Source organism: Plecotus auritus (assembly GCF_963455305.1).
Source record: "Plecotus auritus genome assembly, chromosome: 1".
NCBI lineage: Eukaryota > Metazoa > Chordata > Mammalia > Chiroptera > Vespertilionidae > Plecotus > Plecotus auritus.
In genome coordinates, this window is record NC_137770.1 from 52,690,284 (window position 1) to 52,708,834 (window position 18,551).

The 18,551-nt window shown below is 42.4% G+C and overlaps 1 protein-coding gene across 10 annotated transcripts in view; it reads right to left on the reverse strand.

The window, feature by feature from the left end:
• TLN2 (talin 2) overlaps positions 1-18,551 on the reverse strand; it is a 425,239-nt gene that overhangs the window by 164,506 nt on the left and 242,182 nt on the right. For all 10 annotated transcript variants that reach the window (XM_080659814.1, XM_080659812.1, XM_080659811.1 and 7 more), the window contains 6 exons: positions 17,705-17,876; positions 15,875-15,972; positions 14,515-14,644; positions 12,863-13,015; positions 10,745-10,887; positions 8,873-9,000 (listed from right to left, as the gene is read on the reverse strand). In XM_080659814.1, coding sequence (XP_080515940.1) covers positions 8,873-9,000; positions 10,745-10,887; positions 12,863-13,015; positions 14,515-14,644; positions 15,875-15,972; positions 17,705-17,846 — 794 coding nt within the window. In that variant the 5' untranslated portion in view covers positions 17,847-17,876. The remainder of the gene's footprint in view (positions 1-8,872; positions 9,001-10,744; positions 10,888-12,862; positions 13,016-14,514; positions 14,645-15,874; positions 15,973-17,704; positions 17,877-18,551) is intronic.

Below are 18,551 nucleotides of genomic sequence, written 5' to 3' on the forward strand. Positions count from 1 at the left end.
ACACTGTTCCAGGTGCTTCACATGTACAAATAGATGAACTGAATTCTGACAAAGCCCTTAGAAGAGAACACCCCACTTTACACAGGGAACACAAGGCTCAGTGACACTGAGTAATTTGCCCGCAATCACAGCCAACAACTTAAGCCTGGTCCATGGGCTCCAAAGACCATGCTCTTAGCCACTCAACACCCCAATCCCTCCAAGTTACCTCTGAGTCAAAAGACTTACTTACCATGTGATCAGTATTTCAGAACCTTTAAACAAAGAGAAATAAAATAACAGAAACACACAATCAATGCCCAAAAGCCATTGAATAAGGCAGTGGTCGGCAAACTGCAGCTCTGTAATGAGTTTGCCAACCACTGGAATAAGGGAAGAGGGAATTTAATAAACACATTTGGGGAGTGAGGTCTGGATCCAAATCTAGGTGTTCACTGACAACCTCATTTTCTTATATGTATAAAATTTAAGCTGCTTCTACAAGTAATTCCAAAAGAGCTATCCTAAAGATGTCCTCTGGTCTGGCAGTTAGAATATAAGTACAATGTTAACTGCTTCTCATCTATCCTGGAGGTGACACCCCGTACTTAGTTGCATGACCACAGGCAAATCACCACCACCCTAAGCTGGTTTTAGCACCTGAAAAGAAGACATGATCCCTACCTGGAAGTCTTACTATTTACATGAACCGAAAACCACGGATGCCCCTTCTTCCTGAGGAGTGAGGACATCAGCACGCACACACCCAGCCGTGCAGTGTCTGCCCAGCACAAGGTGCAGAAAAGAAGGGGACGGAAGGCAGAGGGTGCTGCAGGGACAGTGTCACCCAGGGACCAACCTTTATGTTGAATGACCAAATTTGCTATCACATAAGGTTCTCAAAATGTGGTCTCAGAACCAGCAGCATGCTGAATAAGAGGCTCTGATGGCGAGGCCCAGCAGTGTGTGTTTTAACAAGCCCTCTAGACCAGCGGTCGCCAACCGGTGGTCTGCGAGGCCCAAAAGGTTGGGGACCACCGTACTAGACGATTCCAATGTGCAGTAAAGGTGGAGAACCACTAGCACGATGTGCTGAAGGCTCTGATGATGGAATCAGACACTCTTGGGTTTGAACCCAGATTCAAAGATGAAAATGTCTGTGTGATTTACTAAATCCTGGCAATTAACCGACATGATGACATAGGTGGAAGGAAGCCTTGGTTGAGTTGGGAAAAACTTAGGGTGGGAAGAAGAAGTAGAGAGAGAGGATGGCATGGGAGAAGCACAGGAAAGGGTTTGAGGCCCTATCTCAGTCCCACAGAACCAGTCCCAATGCCCTTTAGTGTAAGGAAGGGAGGTGCAGAGATAGCTCAGGGCTGGGCACATTCAGAGGTTCCTGGTTTGAAAGTTCTGGAGTCTGAAAGCATGTAGGGAGGAAGGCACCATGCTTAGCTAGGAGGACCACCGAATGGTCACACCTCCCCAAATTGACAGAAGCTCTGGCACACAGGATGGAAGCAAACAATAAAGAAACTAGTGGGTGAGGGACAGGAGGTAAGACGGAGATGGTGAAGAACAAAAGCAGAAATGCCTGCTTCGTGGTGAGTGTGAAGACAGAATCGGAAGTCAAATTATTCTGATAAAAACACACAAAAGACCAACTCCAAAGGAGAAATATGTATTTGAACATATGCCATGAGGAAAACTGACTGAAGACCTCTTAGTGTGTCAAAAACTTTGTTTGTTGACAGTAAAATTATCTTGAGTTTGAGGGGAAATTTTCACAAGTCCACTCTGAATTCTTCCTCAACAGAGATTCAGACCCCTGGTCGCTTTGCTTTCTCAGTGAAATACTTCTGCATAACATGCACACAGAATGAGGGGCCACATAATCAAGGATGGCAGGCCTCCTTGGCCTGTGACCTACCTGCCTGCACCTGACCTCTGGACCGTTTGCTCCTGTAGCTCAGAGTCATGGAGCCTCTTTGTCCGACCTCCAATGCCCATAACTTTTCCTCTGCCACATGTTTAATGTCCAACCTCAAGTGAATATAATCTTTTATCAACTCACAAAGACTATCACAATTGTCTTTTTTTAAAGAAATGCTCAATGTGGAAACATTTTGAACCATACATAAAAATATGCACCTCATAATGTATATACCTATCACCAAGGATAAAAACATGTTAACATGTTATGATATTTGCTTTGTGATTGCTAACTCTCTCTCTTTGTTTTTAAAAAAATATATTTTATTGATTTTTTACAGAGAGGAAGAGAGAGGGATAGAGAGTTAGAAACATCGATGAGAGAGAAACATCGATCAGTTGCCTCCTGCACACCTCCTACTGGGGATGTGCCCGCAACCAAGGTACATGCCCTTGACCAGAATCGAGTCTGGGATCTTTCAGTCTGCAGGTCGACGATCTATCCACTGAGCCAAACCGGTTAGGACTCTGTCCATTTTTAAAGAATCAGAGATTAAAAATTTAGCTGAAGTCCCATACTATCCTTCTTTCTCCCCCTAATGGGAGTCACTCTCCTAAAATTAGTTTCCCTGCATATTTTATGTTCCGACATCTCCTTGTATCTATAAACAATATCCTCTGTTTCTCTTTGTATTTTTAAATTCAACAGAGTCATATTCTGGAATGTCTTGTTTCTTCTGTAAAGTACTTTGGTGTTTTCATACATTTAAACATGTGCCCACCTGCTGGGTGATAAACTCTATCCTTATTGATTTTGCATTCTGGATCACTTACGAGGCTATTTTCCCATATCTTTATAAGTCAGTTGAATTTCCTCTTCTCTAAGGCACCTAAAACTATCCCTGGGTGATATTTTGCTTAGATGATTTTTTCCCTTTTAATATCATTTTCTGGATATTAACTTGTTCTTTGTAGTGTACATTGCAAACATGCAAATTTCTTCTTCCAGTCTGGAGCTTCACTCTTAACTTCTAGTATTTTAATTTTAACAAAGGTAGGTTTATCAACCCTTAGTACTCCCATACCACCTTACATCAATAATAGTGTTTTCATCACTATAGCTTTTTAAGAAATTGCGATAGTTGTGTGAGTCCTCCACGTATCTTCAATCAGTGTTGGTCATTCATGAGCCTTGACTAGTCCATATTAAGTTTTTAATAGCTGTATTGAGATATCCATATTATCTGAAATAACCTGGGCCTAGTTTTTGTTTTGTTTTTTTTTTTTACGGCAATATTTTAACTGATGAGGCAATTTCAAGATTATAGATCTATCCGGACTTTCTAATTATCCATTTTGTCTAGATTTTAAATATTTTTTGCTTCAAGTTTTCATTTTATTCTTTTATAATTTTTTTAAGATCTGCCCAGTTTTCATTACTAATAAGGTTTATTTTTGCTTTTTTCTTATTTTGTTGCTCTTGACCAACTTTACCAGATTTTCACATATTTTGTTAATTTATTCCAAGCAGCAACTTTTTTGTTGATTCTGTGATTTTTACTTCATTACTTTCTCTTGACTAAAACATTTTCCTTCCTTTGATCTTATTCTACTTATCACTCCTGAGGGAGGTTGTGTTCAATTATTCCTATAAAATTGTGTGTCAAAAATTCTCCTTGTAATACTATTTTTCTTTCATGTACTTTAAGGTAATGTTAGGTGCATGCAGGTTTATTATTAACATACCACCCTGGTGAATTAGTCCTTCTATCTTCATTTACTTTATTTAAAAATATATACTTTTACTGATTTTTAGAGAGAGAGGAGGAGAGAAAGAGAAACATCAATGTGAGAATGGAACATCCATCGGCTGCAAACTTGGGCATGTGTTTCATGTTGCTATTTCATATGTTTATTTCACATGTTTATTTGCCAAACAGACTGCAGTATCAAAGGCAGCAGAGAATTAGTATGTATCTCCTTCTATCTTCCCTATGCCTGGCACATACAACAATGAAGTCCTCCATGAGTTGAAGAACACCACGTAGCATGCTTGCTGAAAGCACAGAAGAGCATGAAATATACATGCGACTATTGGGGGGGGGGGTGTTGTTTATACTTCATGCTCCCACAGACTGTCCTTTTCTGGGACCCTGCAGATGACTGAAGAAAACTGTCACAGAGATACAACACATCAGACTGGATCTGGAAAAGTGGCTGTTTCGTGGCTTCCAGCTCTCACAGGTCTGTGCCTTGCTTCTATCTCTCTTATATCTCTTTTCTCCATCTCTAGAACCGACAGGGGACATTAAATAATCCTTAAATCCATGAAAACTGAAAATCTTTCAGTCTCTGATTTTCATTATTCTTAATAAACACCTTCACCAAGGTGGCATTGAGTCCAGAAATCATTAAAGGGCCTGAAAAAAGGTATGAAAGGATCTCATACAGCTCCTCTATATTCCCATGTTTCAATCTTTCCATGCTCTTCCTTTGTTCCCCCAGCCCCAGGGGTGCTAGCTGCTTCCTGTAGTTGCAAACTCCTCAGTGCCTTAGAGCCCTCTTCTTTCCTGTTTAATTACTGGTTATCAGCTTTGTACCAGGTTAACAATTCTTTCCATTCAATTTTCTCGGTTTAAATAACTAGTATGGTTTCTGTTTCCTGCCTAGATGCTAATTGAAAAAGGATAATAACACCTACTTCATGGAGCTGTGGGGGAAAAAGAAGTCCATAGTATGCTGTTGACTTTGAGCAAAAATACTAAACGAATTTTCAAAAATTAAAAGAAATGTACTCGCTAAATGTACCTCATCCAGACATTCTGTGGGTGAAATCTTGGCCTGGCTGTGTCTTCAACCTGGCTCTGTGACAAGTCCAACCTTCTCACTATTTTTCTGTTTTAAACTTTGAATTGTTCAAGCAGATGGGATATATGGAAGCGAATGGGGAAAAATCTAAAGCCTGGCCAACATGGCCCCGCCAGTCACCTGGGACAGCTCAGGCACGTGGCCCCGAAAGAGGTCCCGACTATCCAACACACAATCAGAGAAATGGGGGTCTCGCTGTTTTGTTTTAATTACAAGGAGACGAACGTCCTCGGGAAGTTTTACCTGCACAGTATGCACAATAATGTATACAATTAAATATCTACACTGGGGGAAAATGCCTCATTACCTAGACTAGATTTGGTCTAATTAAAAAGTAAATCAAATTCATAAGGGAAAATAATTGCCACCAGGCATAATAAGCTTGTCTTAATTTGGAATCTTAGTAAGAAGACACATTCCACTAGAGGCTTGAGCTTCATACTATAAACTCAGAAGTAAGAAAACTGACTAAATACAGTTGCTTAACTTTGGCTACCTTCATTCAGAGTATTCTGAGAAAGGACGTCTTTAATGGAGGGTCAGTATGCCGCATTCGATGTGCCCATAGATGGCAGGGAGACACTGTGAGAGCAAACTGATGCTCCGATCGTGCTTGTCATCCCCACACGCATAGTCAGCAGCACAAAAAGTTGGCCCAACCAGTGACACTCAGGAAAAAACCACAGGGCCTTGGAATCACATTTTAAAGTACTTTCCTAATTTTGCTGCATAGTGGGAGACCAGTGACAGGGACAACTTTGAAAGTAGGATTCCCTTTGTAAATGATAGGGCCCAATGCAAGCAGTCAGAAGCCACTTGTAGAAAAGAACTCTATGCTGAACAGGCCACTTCTCCTCAGTGACTCTTCTGCCACATACATCACATAAAATACATTGCTTTCTGAATTCACGGGGCGGTGGGGAGGGTGGGGCGGGGAGGCTGGGAATTAGCCATCCCAAAACTCCAGAGAAAAGGCATTAATGAAATGAATGGGGTAGCATCACCATTTTAGGCACCCAATGAATGGCTTCATTTAGCTCGCCTTCTCGTCAGGGCCACACAGGCTTCCAGTTAAGGAAGTCTGAAAATGGGCAAACATCTTATTTAAAAATTTTATCTCAGACATCTCACATAGCAGAATTTTCACCAATACATCTCATAGGGCAAGAGAAACAAAGAAAAAAATAAACAAAAGGAACCACATCAAACTGAAAAGCTTCTGCACAGCAAAAGAAACCATCATCAAAATTAAAAGGGAACCTACTGTACGAGAGAACATATTTGGCAATGATACATCTGATAAGGGGTTAATTACCAAAATATATAAAGTACTCATACAACTCGACAAAAGGAAACAACCCAATTAAAAAATGGGCAAAGAACCACCAAGACAGTTCTTCAAAGAGGACATACAGATGGCCAATAGACATAAGAGAACATACAGATGGCCAATAGACATAAGAAAAAATGCTCAATGTCACTAATAAGAATGGCTATCATCAACAAATCAACAAACAACAAGTGTTGGCGAGGATGTGGGAAAAAAGGGAACCCTTAGTACACTGTTGGTGGGAATGCAGACCAGTGCAACCAGTGTGGAAAACAGTATGGAGTTTCCTCAAAAACTTGAAAATAGAACTGCCATTTGATCCAGCGATCCCACTTCTGATGAGTGAATCCCAAAACACCAATCAGAAAGAATATATGCACCCCTATGTTCATAGCAGGATTATAATAGCTAAGATCTGGAAACAGCCCAAGTGCCTACCCATCAGATTACGGAATATAAAAGCTGTGGTACATTTACACAATGGATTACTATGCAGCTGTGAGAAAGAAGGATCTCTTGCCCTTTGCGACACCATGAATGGACCTGAACATTATTATGCTAAGTGAAATAAGCCAGAGAAGGACAAATATCACATGATCTCACTTATATGTGGAATCTAATGAACAAAATAAACTGATGAACAAAATAGGTCCAGAGGCATGGATGCATGCAACATACTCACAGATCTCAGAGGGGATGGGGGTTGAGGGAAAGACTGAAATTAACCAAAAAACTTATATGCATATATGCATAGTCCATGGACACAGACAATAATGGGGTGGGGTGGGGGCTGGGTGAAGGGGACATCCGTAATACTGTCAACAATAAAAAATAAATTTAAAAATAAATAGACATACAGAAAAATAATTATTTTGGTTCATAAATCTTTTCTCCATTGTCTTCTGTTCTTCATCAGTCACTCAAAGAAACAAAAACAAAAGATGTTGTTTCCTCCAAGGCCTAATGATTTCTTGGTGTTTATCCATTTCTGTGGCCACAATCCACAGTGTCTGAGGAGACTTCACAATCCACATATATCTGAGGAGCCAGATGTGAGGCGAGAAAGTGGAAATATGAAACTTCTGAAAGATGGTGTACATGCGGTCTTTCATAAGGTGTCTGGGTGTCAGAACAGAGAGAAAGGCAAGCTTCCCGTGGCTGCTGCAGGAAGGAAGCCAGACCGAGTGGGTACAAATGGGCCCTGAGGAACACTTGGCCATATGACTCGTTCGGTGAATGCAGAATAGAAGAAGTGACAGGACCTGCTCAAAGCCATTCTCAAGGTCACCATACAACAACATCACTTAGGAAAAGCTCCCTGAGACCCGTTAACTCAAGGGAAGAGTTGTTTAGACCAAACAGCATGTTGGCCAGGCATTGTCTGCAACCAGGAGAAAAGTCATATTTTCTTCTTACTATGTAGATAGGGCATATGCTGAACCCCATCACTTTCCCACCAAGGTGAAAGTGGGGTCAAGGCCAAATAAGCATTTGTGTTATCCTCTCAGCTCACTACACTTGGACACAGTACAATGGATGACCTGCTCAGCACATCCCATGTTGGCACATCCTGCAGGAAATCTGACCCTGCTCCCCCTGCCCTGCCCCCATCAGCAAAGTGTCAGGTCCCCATTTCCAGAGTCTACAAGTTGCATTTTAGGTAACCTCATGATATTGATCACTCTCGGAAGTGATTTCTTTTTGGTTCAGTCAAATGTTTCATCTGTCCTAGGAGTAAGCAGAAGAGAAACAGAAAAGGCGCGAGAGTGGTGAAGGAAAGGAACTTTACCAGAGGAAGACACATAGAAAGCCCTTGGAGAAGTCCAGATCAAAACAGGGGGGAAGGTCACATCAGACAAACAGCAGCCAATGTGAGGGTGGGCCTGTCCTCCTGAGTATTTCTAGAAAACCAAGCCTCATGCACGAGATCTATGGGACCAGGATGAATCTGTAGGGTTAGCTTTTTCTTCAATCTCCAAGCCAGAAAAAAACACCCCATCATTTTATAAATGAGCACCTGGAGGGTGAAAAGAATGGAGAAGTTTTTCACATCATCCTTTCAGAGCAATGAAGAATTCGCAAGATTGTGATAAAGAATGTGAAGCTCTGTCTGTCATTTATGCTCTGTGTTCTCATACAGGAATCTTAACAAAAAAGTTAAAAATGACAAAATTTGGCCCTGCATGAAGAATGAATCCTCTAACAGGCAGAGGTTTCAGAAGATGGAGGAAGTGAGTTACTGAACTCAGAGAAATGCTAAGACAGGCCAGACCATATAGCTCGGTGGGGAGCTCCATATTCTGTGGTCTAGAGCAGTGGTCGGCAAACTCATTAGTCAACAGAGCCAAATATCAACAGTACAACGATTGAAATTTCTTTTGAGAGCCAAATTTTTTAAACTTAAACTTCTTCTAATGCCACTTCTTCAAAATAGACTCGCCCAGGCCATGGTATTTTGTGGAAGAGCCACACTCAAGGGGCCAAAGGCCGCATGTGGCTCGCGAGCGGCAGTTTGCCGACCACGGGTCTAAAGGAACTCACAGGCTGCCTGAACTGGGAGCAGATAACCTTCAGTCATCCCAACACTGAATTTCCAGGCCACCCGCTTTCGCCAAGGTCGACAAATTTGATCATACACTCAACTGAGTAAAAGTCAACAACCTCACAAATGACTGAAACTACGGCATGTATTTTATGTAGGTACCTCAAAAAGAAATAATGAAAAGAAAAAGAGGGGAGAAAAAAGAAAACCAAAAGATCATTTACTCTAGGAATCCCGGTTTGTGTTTATGCTCCACATGAGGTCCAAATTGTATCTGGGCTTGAAATCCACCAAACTCACAGGCTTTCTCGAAGGAGACAGGGTGGGAGCCATTCAGGATATCATCCCGAGCCTGCAAGACAAGAGGAAGCAAAAAGCATCAGGAGCTTGGGGGAACAACACATTCCGTCTGGTGACACGTTCCTGCTCTTGATTGACACCTTCCTGCACCTGAACGCACCCACTCTGTACAGCAAGGGGAAATGTGCCAGCCGACCCACAGCGATGCATCCAGGACACTGTGGTGATTGTAGCACAGCAGGAGTAAGGCAATAAGAAAACAAGTCTTTGCCCAAAATTGCCTACAGTTGGGCAGCCTCAGCAGTGCCCCATATATTAAAACTAAAGCTTGAATATATTCTAGGAAGGCAGAAGTGGGTCATGAACAATAGAAGCAAAGAGAAATCCTTGTGAAATGACCACATCCACAGAGCGGGGGAAATACAATATACTTTCATAACGCTAAATCATAAAATGAACAGAAAAATTACCTAGAGGTAAAAATCAACCCAAATCCCATTCCAAGATAAAAAAGGAGGAATGAGGAGAGAGACAGTCAGACACAGGAACTCAATGCTGCAGATATTTAGGGGAAATGATAAGCAAAAGCACAGTCTTAGAATGAGGAACTCACTGTGTCTGAAGTTCTCTCACTTCTTGACCCATCACTGCTGTTACTATTTATTCCTTTTCTTTCTTTCTTTCTTTCTTTCTTTCTTTCTTTCTTTCTTTCTTTCTTCCTTCCTTCCTTCCTTCCTTCCTTCCTTCCTTCCTTCCTTCCTTCCTTCCTTCCTTCCTTCCCTTCCTCTAGTTCCATGACCCCCAAACCACTCTCAGATGGACATGCTAAGCTATGGCTCTGAGCGTCTTATTGCCCCACCTCTCGCTCTTCCCTCCTTCCAGCCTCTTTCCTCCTAACTCTCCTTCCATACCCTTCTTCCATCCATTAACTAAAGGATCAGCAAACTTTTCCTGTAAAAGGGCAGATAGTAAACATATCAGATCAGGTGGGCCCTGCTGTCTCTGTCAGAACTACTGAATTCTTCCACTGGAACACGAGAGCAGCCATGGACAACACACAAACAATAATGCATGAGGGGATTTACCAATGTGTAATATGTTAACAAATGAGCTGTGTGCTAATAAAACTTTATTTACACAGGTGATGCTGTGGCTGCACTTTTTCTGTGGGCACATAGGTGGATAAACAGGAGGAGGGAAGAGGGAAGGAGGAGAGGAAAGAATAAAAGAAGTGAGACTGGGAGATAGGTGGATGTTTTCCTTGAGCCAGAAGAAATCTTGGGGACGGTCTAGTGCGAAGCCCACATTTACGCATTGGGAAACCACAACTCTGACAAGTTCAAGGACTTGTCCGAGCTTAAACAATTAGTTAATAGTAAAGCAAAAAAGGTTATTGAGAGAATGTTGCTCAGTTAATGAGAAGTACTGATTTTCTGACCAATTTTTCTTGTATTCTAAGATGTTAGCTAAGCAAGCTTTAGTGCATTTGAAGTGGTGAGCCAGCTAAGTGCCTTGAAGCCAGGCAGAGAGAGAGAGAGTACCAGCCACCAGGTCCCAGTCTGGGAGGCCACATGAAGGCCCTCTTCTGGATGGCCAGCAGCTCATGTCAAACACCAACCTGCACACAACCAAACACGTGTGAGGAACCCAAGAGCCATGCCCCTGGAAAGGCATGCCACTCACAAGATGGAAGCCAGAGCCAGCTCCCGCGCAGCCCCAGCCCCAGCCCCAGCCCCAGCCAGCGCCTTCCTGAACCCTCACCAGCCTCCAGGTCTGAGCATCAGAGGGAGACGTACCTGAACATAGAGCAGGTTCAGCTGCACCGGGTCTCTCGAGTCCACGTTCTGATCCGAGTAAAAGAACTTCCGTCTAAGCAGCAACGTTTCGTTTTCATCGACTCCTTGTTCTCTGAATGTCCGGCTGTGATCCAGCCAATTCACTGCAACACAGCAACACAGATAAAAGAGCTGTGTTTATTTTTCCTCTTGGTTTAGGGGATTTATCAAGACAGCAGCATAATACAGAGGCAGATTTCTATAATGCTGATATTCAGGTACAGTTACTTCTGACATTAGAACTGTGCATTTTAACTTTGCCAATAATTTCACATATGCCCTCATGGACCATATGACACATGGAAAGGAAATGAGAGAACATTCCAAGCCATTCTGAAACTTAGTTAAAGCCCCACAATGAATTTATAACATGCCCCTTCCTTCTGGGGGTTAAAAGAAATAAGGAAATCAAAGCTTTATGCCAAGACAACCCAGTTAGCATTTTCCTTTAAGTCAAAGTGGATACTTCAGTCTCATCAGGTGAAATAATTTATAAGCTTTGAGCATAAGAATTACCTCCAACCCTAAATAGAAAAGAGGAGGAAAATAATAGTAGTTGGGGGGTGAGAGGACATTAAGGTAACAGGGTGTGGAAGAACCCTGCCCATGGCCCAGCTTGAATCTCACTCAGTCAGAAAACACACATCTGATGTCAAGGTGCATTGGCACTGATCATTCCTCTACTCTCCCCACAGCGCTCATTCCCACATTCCTCCCGGGGCTTCACACGTGCATTGTGAGTAAATATGTATTACAAGCCTCACTAGATTATAAGCAACCTTAGCACAGGGAATGTGTTGGGTTGATCTCATCTCTCATAGTACCTAGGAGAGTATCAAGCACATTATAAAAATCCTTGGGATTTGTCTACTACGGTCTCCCTGGGAAAGAAGTATGCAGCTGGAAATCAAATAAGGTAGAAAAAAAAGAGAAAGGAGAAAGGGTCAGAGGAAATGCAAGTCCCACTGGGGATCAATAAACATAAAGACAACGATGACATCTTCCCAATGCAGCAGCAGCAAGAGCAAGAACAATGGAGAGAGAGGTTGAGAAGGTCTAAGTGGCCTGTACATGAAGTAAGATCCCCTGGCAGGGGGAGGTGTCAGGGAACCAGGTGCACACAGCACAGACGTTTTGGGGACACATGAGGTATACAAATGGCTTTTCCAAATATTAACAGTGTGGCCATAGATAATTATTTTCCTGTGACAGAATTACATTACCGTTTGTAACCCCCAAGGAAATAACGTATCCGGGCAGTTGTCATCAGTGGCTGTTAACATCGCAGAAAAGGAGACAACCAGATACAAGTTCCTGATGGAAGTACAGCAGGTCCTTGAATAACATCATTTTGCTATAATGTTGATGAGATGCTGTAGGAACTGAAACCTTGTTTATATCAACTGGTCTATGGTAAAATTGGTTTCATTATACGTCATTTCGCTGAATGTCGCGGAGCCTATCGATGACGTTAATGAGGACTTAATGTACACAACATCACATATGAAGGAAACTGTGTTTTTAAAAAATACACATACACATGAATCTGATCCAACCTGCAGATCTCAGGAATTAAAGGGGATGGAAGAACATATTAAATGACACCATAGGTATGCAACCAACAAAATCCAGATTATATGAAACTCTATACAAGTAACAATATGGTGTTTTGCCCCTAAAAATTTGAAGAAGAAAAAATGTAAAAGACGTAGGGAAGTTCTTGACACTGAAAGAGGCAAGCAACGTATCATTCAACATAATTTGGACCCCAGTTCAAACACTGTTGAAAAAAAATTTTAAAGACAATGAAGAAATGTAGACATGATTTTGTCTATTTTTGATATTGAGAGATTACCTTTTTAGATGTGAAATGACATTTCAGCCACTTTTTCTTAAGAGTCTCAATTTGTTAGTGACACAGACCAAAATATTTACAGATGAAATAAAAAACAGAAAGAAAAAAAAAAAAAAAAACCACACACACACATACAGATGACCTTCCTGGGTCATACAGATGATGGGAGGGGGCGAGACATGGCAAACCCATGTGCCTGCCTCACCTTCCACCCAGACACTTACAGTCGTCATCCGTGTGAAGCTTAGCCTTCAACTTCTCCATTTTCCTCTCGTCTCGTAATAGCGTCCTGTCTTTTTTTAGCGTACCCGTCCCTTCCTCTTTCTTTTCTTCGATTGTTTCTTGGATTAAAGAGTATTCTTCATAGTTTGTTATTCCTAAAAATATAAATTGTTATATGATCAGTGGTTACACACCACTATCTCCCTTTTCAGTGTGGGTCCTGTACTATCCAAGGAGACCCTGGTGGCAAAGGACAGAAAGAAGCTTTAGCCCAGGTGAGGGTCGGGGGCCATCCATGGAGCACATATCAAATAAATCTGGCTAAATGAAGTATTTTCAGATCATTAAGTTACACTCATAATGTCATATTCCATTCTCCTGTCTTGTTTTTAAGAAACAAGTAGAGATCATGCAGAACAAGGCAAGACAATGTCAAACAAGAAGGGGCTGAAGGAATTGGGCTTCCTTTGAATCCAGAGGAAACAAAGACAGGCCAGGCTACTTTCTTCAAATATGTGAAGGGCTTCATGTAAAAAGGAAACAGACTTGTTCTCTGAGGAGATAAACAGAAGCTACAAGAAGAAAAGCTCTGCAACAACCAATCACATATAGGCTGTCCCCAGGAGTCTTGATGGAGATACTAGAATGCCCAACAGTGGCGAGAGACTGAATCATATGACTTCAGAAACATTACTTTCTACTAGAGGCCTGGTGCACGAATTCGTGCACCAGTGGGGTCCCTCGGCCTGGCCTGCAGGATCCAGCTAAAACCGGCTCTCCGATATCCCCCGAGGGGTCCCGAATTGCGAGAGGGTGCTGGCCAGGCCGAGGGACCCCACCGGTGCACGGGGAGGGATGGGGGAGGTTGGCCAGGCCCGTCTCGCTCAGTCCTGATTGGCTGGACACCAGCAGCAAGCTACCCTACTGGTCGAGTGTCTGCCCCCTGGTGGTCAGTGCACGCCATAGCAACTGGTCGACTGGTCGACTGTCTGCCCTCCTGGTGGTCAGTGCACATCATAGCGAGCGGTTGAGTGGCCTTAGCATATCATTAGCATATTACACTTTGATTGGTTGAATGGTTGACTGGACAACGGGACACTTAGCATATTAGGCTTTTATTATATAGAATTTCAAAATTCCTTATCTTTTTTTATTTTATTTTTTTATCTTTTTTTTTTAATGTTCTTATTGATTTCAGGGAGGAAGGGTGAGGGGGAGAGAGAGATAGAAACATCAATGATGACAAAGAATCACCAATTGGCTGCCTTCTGCATTTCCCCTACTGGGGATTGAGCCTGAAACCCATGTGCCCTGACCTGGAATCGAACTGTGATCTCTTGGTTCATAGGTCGATGCTCAACCACTGAGCCACAATAGCCGGGCAAAAATTCCTTTTTTTTTTTTTTTTTTTGAAAGGGAAATAAAAGCTCTCAATTTTTACTTAGTAGGGGAGTTCAAATGTTTATAGATCAGTTAGTGAGTTTGCAAATCGAGAGAATAATCAGACTCTCTTGGGAATGGCAGATTCAGTGCACTAGGACACACTCAAGATGGTCTCAGCAACAAATGATGGTGAAAAAAAAAAAAAAAGAAGAAGAAGAGGCATATGATTCACACAAAACAAAAATGGGAATCAAGGCAGGTGCATACTCACCTATCCTGCTGCAAATAGTCACCAGGAGCTCCCCAACCGTCTTGGAGTCGTCCACCATCACAGTCTTCACAGCCCCATCCAGCATCCGGATTTTCTGAGGCCTCTGTTTCTTTTTGTATTCCAAGATATCCTAGGACAAACCACACAAACAGGTCACACTGCATGTGGGACAAGATAATGAACTTGGACACTTTCTTTAAAAAATGAACTTTCCCGAGCACGTTCTGATTTCTTCTTTCAAAGTGTTCATATTTTCGCCACTAATACAGAAATGCCCGGGCTAAATAATTGCTTTCATTAAGATTTCTTAAAAATCTGATGGTGCATCTGTACCCAAAGAATACACTGATTAGCTCATAATTAGTGAAAAATAACCTCTGTAAAGTGGAATCGGCATATGTCCTCCTGACAGGCTGGGGATGATCTGCTCTAATGAGAATTAGCAGAGGAAAATTCCTACTTGCCTTTAAAAAGACAGTAGTGTGCGTCTCCAAGTATCTCTTTTTCAGTTATAAGCAATGTTTAATTTCCATGTCATGGAGCCCATAAATAACACCCCCATAATTCTTCATAGTCATGGTATATCACAGTAGAACTGGTTTTCATTATAACGACAAGGCCAAATATGGGTAATACATTTGGGAGTTATCTTTAAATAGAGACTTCTTTTTTTACTACATGTCTTAAAAATAGAATTATGGAGGGAAGTGTTAATTGGCAAACATACTTCACTCTTGTTTTATGGAATACTGACCAATCAGATATGTGCCTTTCATATACCAAAACCCAGTATCTCGAAGATTCAGCTAAATGGAATATTGAACTTTTTTTACTCATTAGTTCTCTCCCCTTCCATACCACAAGTATTTTTTGTTGCTACTTTTATGGATAGTTATTAAACTTTCATCCAATATGAACTTTCTTTTACAAAAATAAAACACCAATTTAATATTCAATCTCTGACTATTGTCAGTAATATATTTTTATTTTCCCTCTAATCCATCATTACTTTCTGTCACCACTCACCAGGGAATACTTCCTAAATACTCACAAGAAAATGCTGTATCTTCTTTCATAACTACCAAGTCCAACAAGGGCATGTAGAAACAGTTTTAAATACTAATCCCAAGTTGCTTTAATTATTCTGTGGAGTTTCAAGAATTTGGACTGCTGATATTTTCTATCACTACCTGGATAGCCCTTACAAAGTATACTGCATCAAGACTACTAATAAGATGCCCTTGAATCAAAATAAATTGTTGGGTCTCTCCTTTTCTTTCAAGCATAATTATGTTGGCTTCCATGGAAGGCTCAGGACAAAGCGATGAAAAAAAGAAAAACAAGATCATCAGCAGCCTACCCCATTTCGCAACATGTAGTAGTCCAGTGTTCTGCCTGCTTCCAGCCAGATTCCTTTCCTGGGGTCTTCATCAGAGAGAAACAGCCCATAGTCAGAAGCTGGAAGGTTAACAGAAGGAGAAATAGGAGACAGAGCGACGATGAAGCCATCACTGACACAGCCCGAGTCTGCTGACTGGGCTAGACTGAGTCTTCTCCTTCAACAGAGAAATGTTTCGTTTTGACACCACAAGCAGCTACTGGGACTAAAGCAGATGAGGAGGAATAAGAACTGAGCTGCAAAACCAATCCCCTCCGACAAGGTTGATGTTGCAGACAACCAGTGGGCAGTACTTACATTAGAATTGAGAAAATATCAAGGACAAAGCAGTCCAAATTTCTTATTAACCGAATCTGGCTTTGTTCCTTATACTTGTTATAAAAACCAGGCCAAGAATGCATGAAGGATGACAGGACATGGAGAAATGCGGAAGTGACCATCTAAGCCCAGAGCCACTTGGGCACAGAAGGGACCGTGGACTGCACTTGGAATAGTCCCTCCCTCACGCCAACATGTGCGACAAAAGGTAAGCAGGGGCTCCCTGTGAAATGAAGCCTCTGCTTTCACGTCACCAAATTATGAAAATAGTTGGAAAATTAAAGTCCATGTTCTCCATAGAAATCCCCTTAAGTGACCCAGGAAGTACCAAGGGTGGCGGAGGGAAGCAGTCTCATTTCCTATTTAAGGACCTGTTATTTTCTTAATGTGATTCAAGGAAACCCCAGGGATCCAGGGGAGGTCGGAGCTCCTGCTGTTTCTCAGCAAAACAGCTTCCAGGTCTTCAAAGGTTTCTTCTTCCCAAGCTGCAAAGCAGCCCAGCCCAAGGGGTAGGGCACCTGGAGGAAAACAGCAACTGCGAAGTGAAGACCCCAGAAATGATTGAACTAGATCTTAAGTAAGGCTGGAGAAGTAAGCAACTTGTATTTCTGGGTAATCCAGAAATAACAGAGTGTTTTGAATAATTTAAATGATGCTTCCGACCTAAAGGTCAGCAGTTTTGTAAGAAACAGATCTCTTGAAGGAGACCCATTCTACCTGTAATTATTCTTGTCACGTTTCAGTTTTATGCTTCCAATTTTTAAGGTAAGTCTTATACTAAAGGTCCATCAGTTTGGGAATAGTCCCAGTTTCTCAAGTGTCAGGCAAATAATCGCTAAGTAAAGGAAGGAAATGTAGAGAGAAGACAAAGGGAAATGAAAAAAATTGTATGAGCGGCTTTTGTTTAAATTCAGATTAATGGGGGACAGTGGTTTAACGAAACACTAAACAAAACATATAAAACAAATGCCGTTTTAAAAAAAGGTTTCAGATAAAATTCATAAAGCCCCCTCCCCTTAATGAAGGTTTGAGATCAAATGTATAAGCCCCTTCGAAGTACTGCAAACATAAGGCGGCCCTGGGGCCTGCTGGTGGTTCCGGGCTTCGTCAGGCAGCTGCATGGGAGGTCCTCATGCACCCGAAACAGGGCTCAGGATCTACAAAACCAGCCCCTGTTACAGCAGCTTCACGGGAACGTTAGAGGCCAGTGAGACGGTGTGTCAGAGGGCCTTGCAAACTGCCTAGCACGATGCTGGTAAATGAGTCAAGAGGATGGCATCGCTCAGCGGCAGATGTCGTCCTTGTCATCGGAAGCCTCGCACAGGAAGCAAGCAGTGTCCAGGCGAGGAAGACATTTCATTTGAAACATAGACACGAGTGGGCATGTTTACCATTCCGAGCCCCCATTCCTTTCACTGTAAGTGAAGAACACACAAACACGTGTCAAGAACCCAGTGAGTCACCCGCGGCTACCTTGGCCAGTTTGCGCCTCGGGCACCCGCTCCCGGATGAACCGACATGCATCGTACACGGCCGTGGACGGCTCAAACTGCATGGTCTTCACCACGTTGCAGTGGCGGACACAGATCTTTAAGGACAGGGCCACCATCTTCATAGGTGATCCGAAGACTCTCGCTTAGAATGTCTGGAAAACACAAAGAGACAAACCCTGATGCTCATGATGATTGTTCGTCTTGAGGAAAAAAACACTAGACTCTGAATCAGCTTTAAAAATAAAATCACTGGACTGAATCAGCTTCAAGGGAATAAAACAGCAATTAAAGAGAATGCTGTGAATGAAAACACAAATTAAAAATTAGTATTTTTTGGAAAAACTTTAAAATACTAGAGTAAGAGCAACATACAGTTTTGAGGTAGACAGTGTGGCCAGTGGAGTCCCTTGAGAGGAAGGACCTCAGGAGTCACCAAGCCTCCTTCTTTCAGGCTGCTCCCTACTTGGGGTTTCACTGGGAGTGGCATTTCCCAGGTGACTGCCCCTCAGGTGAGAGGCAGAGAGCCTTGGGCACCCATTGCTGTCTCCTGAACATGCCCCGGGCGGCAGCCTCAGTGCCAGCTCCCTGCCAACCAGCTCCTGGGGACAGAGGACGAAGCACCCATGCCTTCACAGGTGTTCCTCGTGGCAAAAGAGTTCCATCAAACCACGTACCAGAAGACTTGGCTTCCAGGACCAACCACATCCCCAGAGACTATAAATCTGTGCAAGGCATTTTGGCCACTCTGCCTCAATTCCCCACAGATAAAGTAGCTACAGTGATATCAGCCTTCATAATTCATGGAAGTACTGAATCCTGAGGGGACA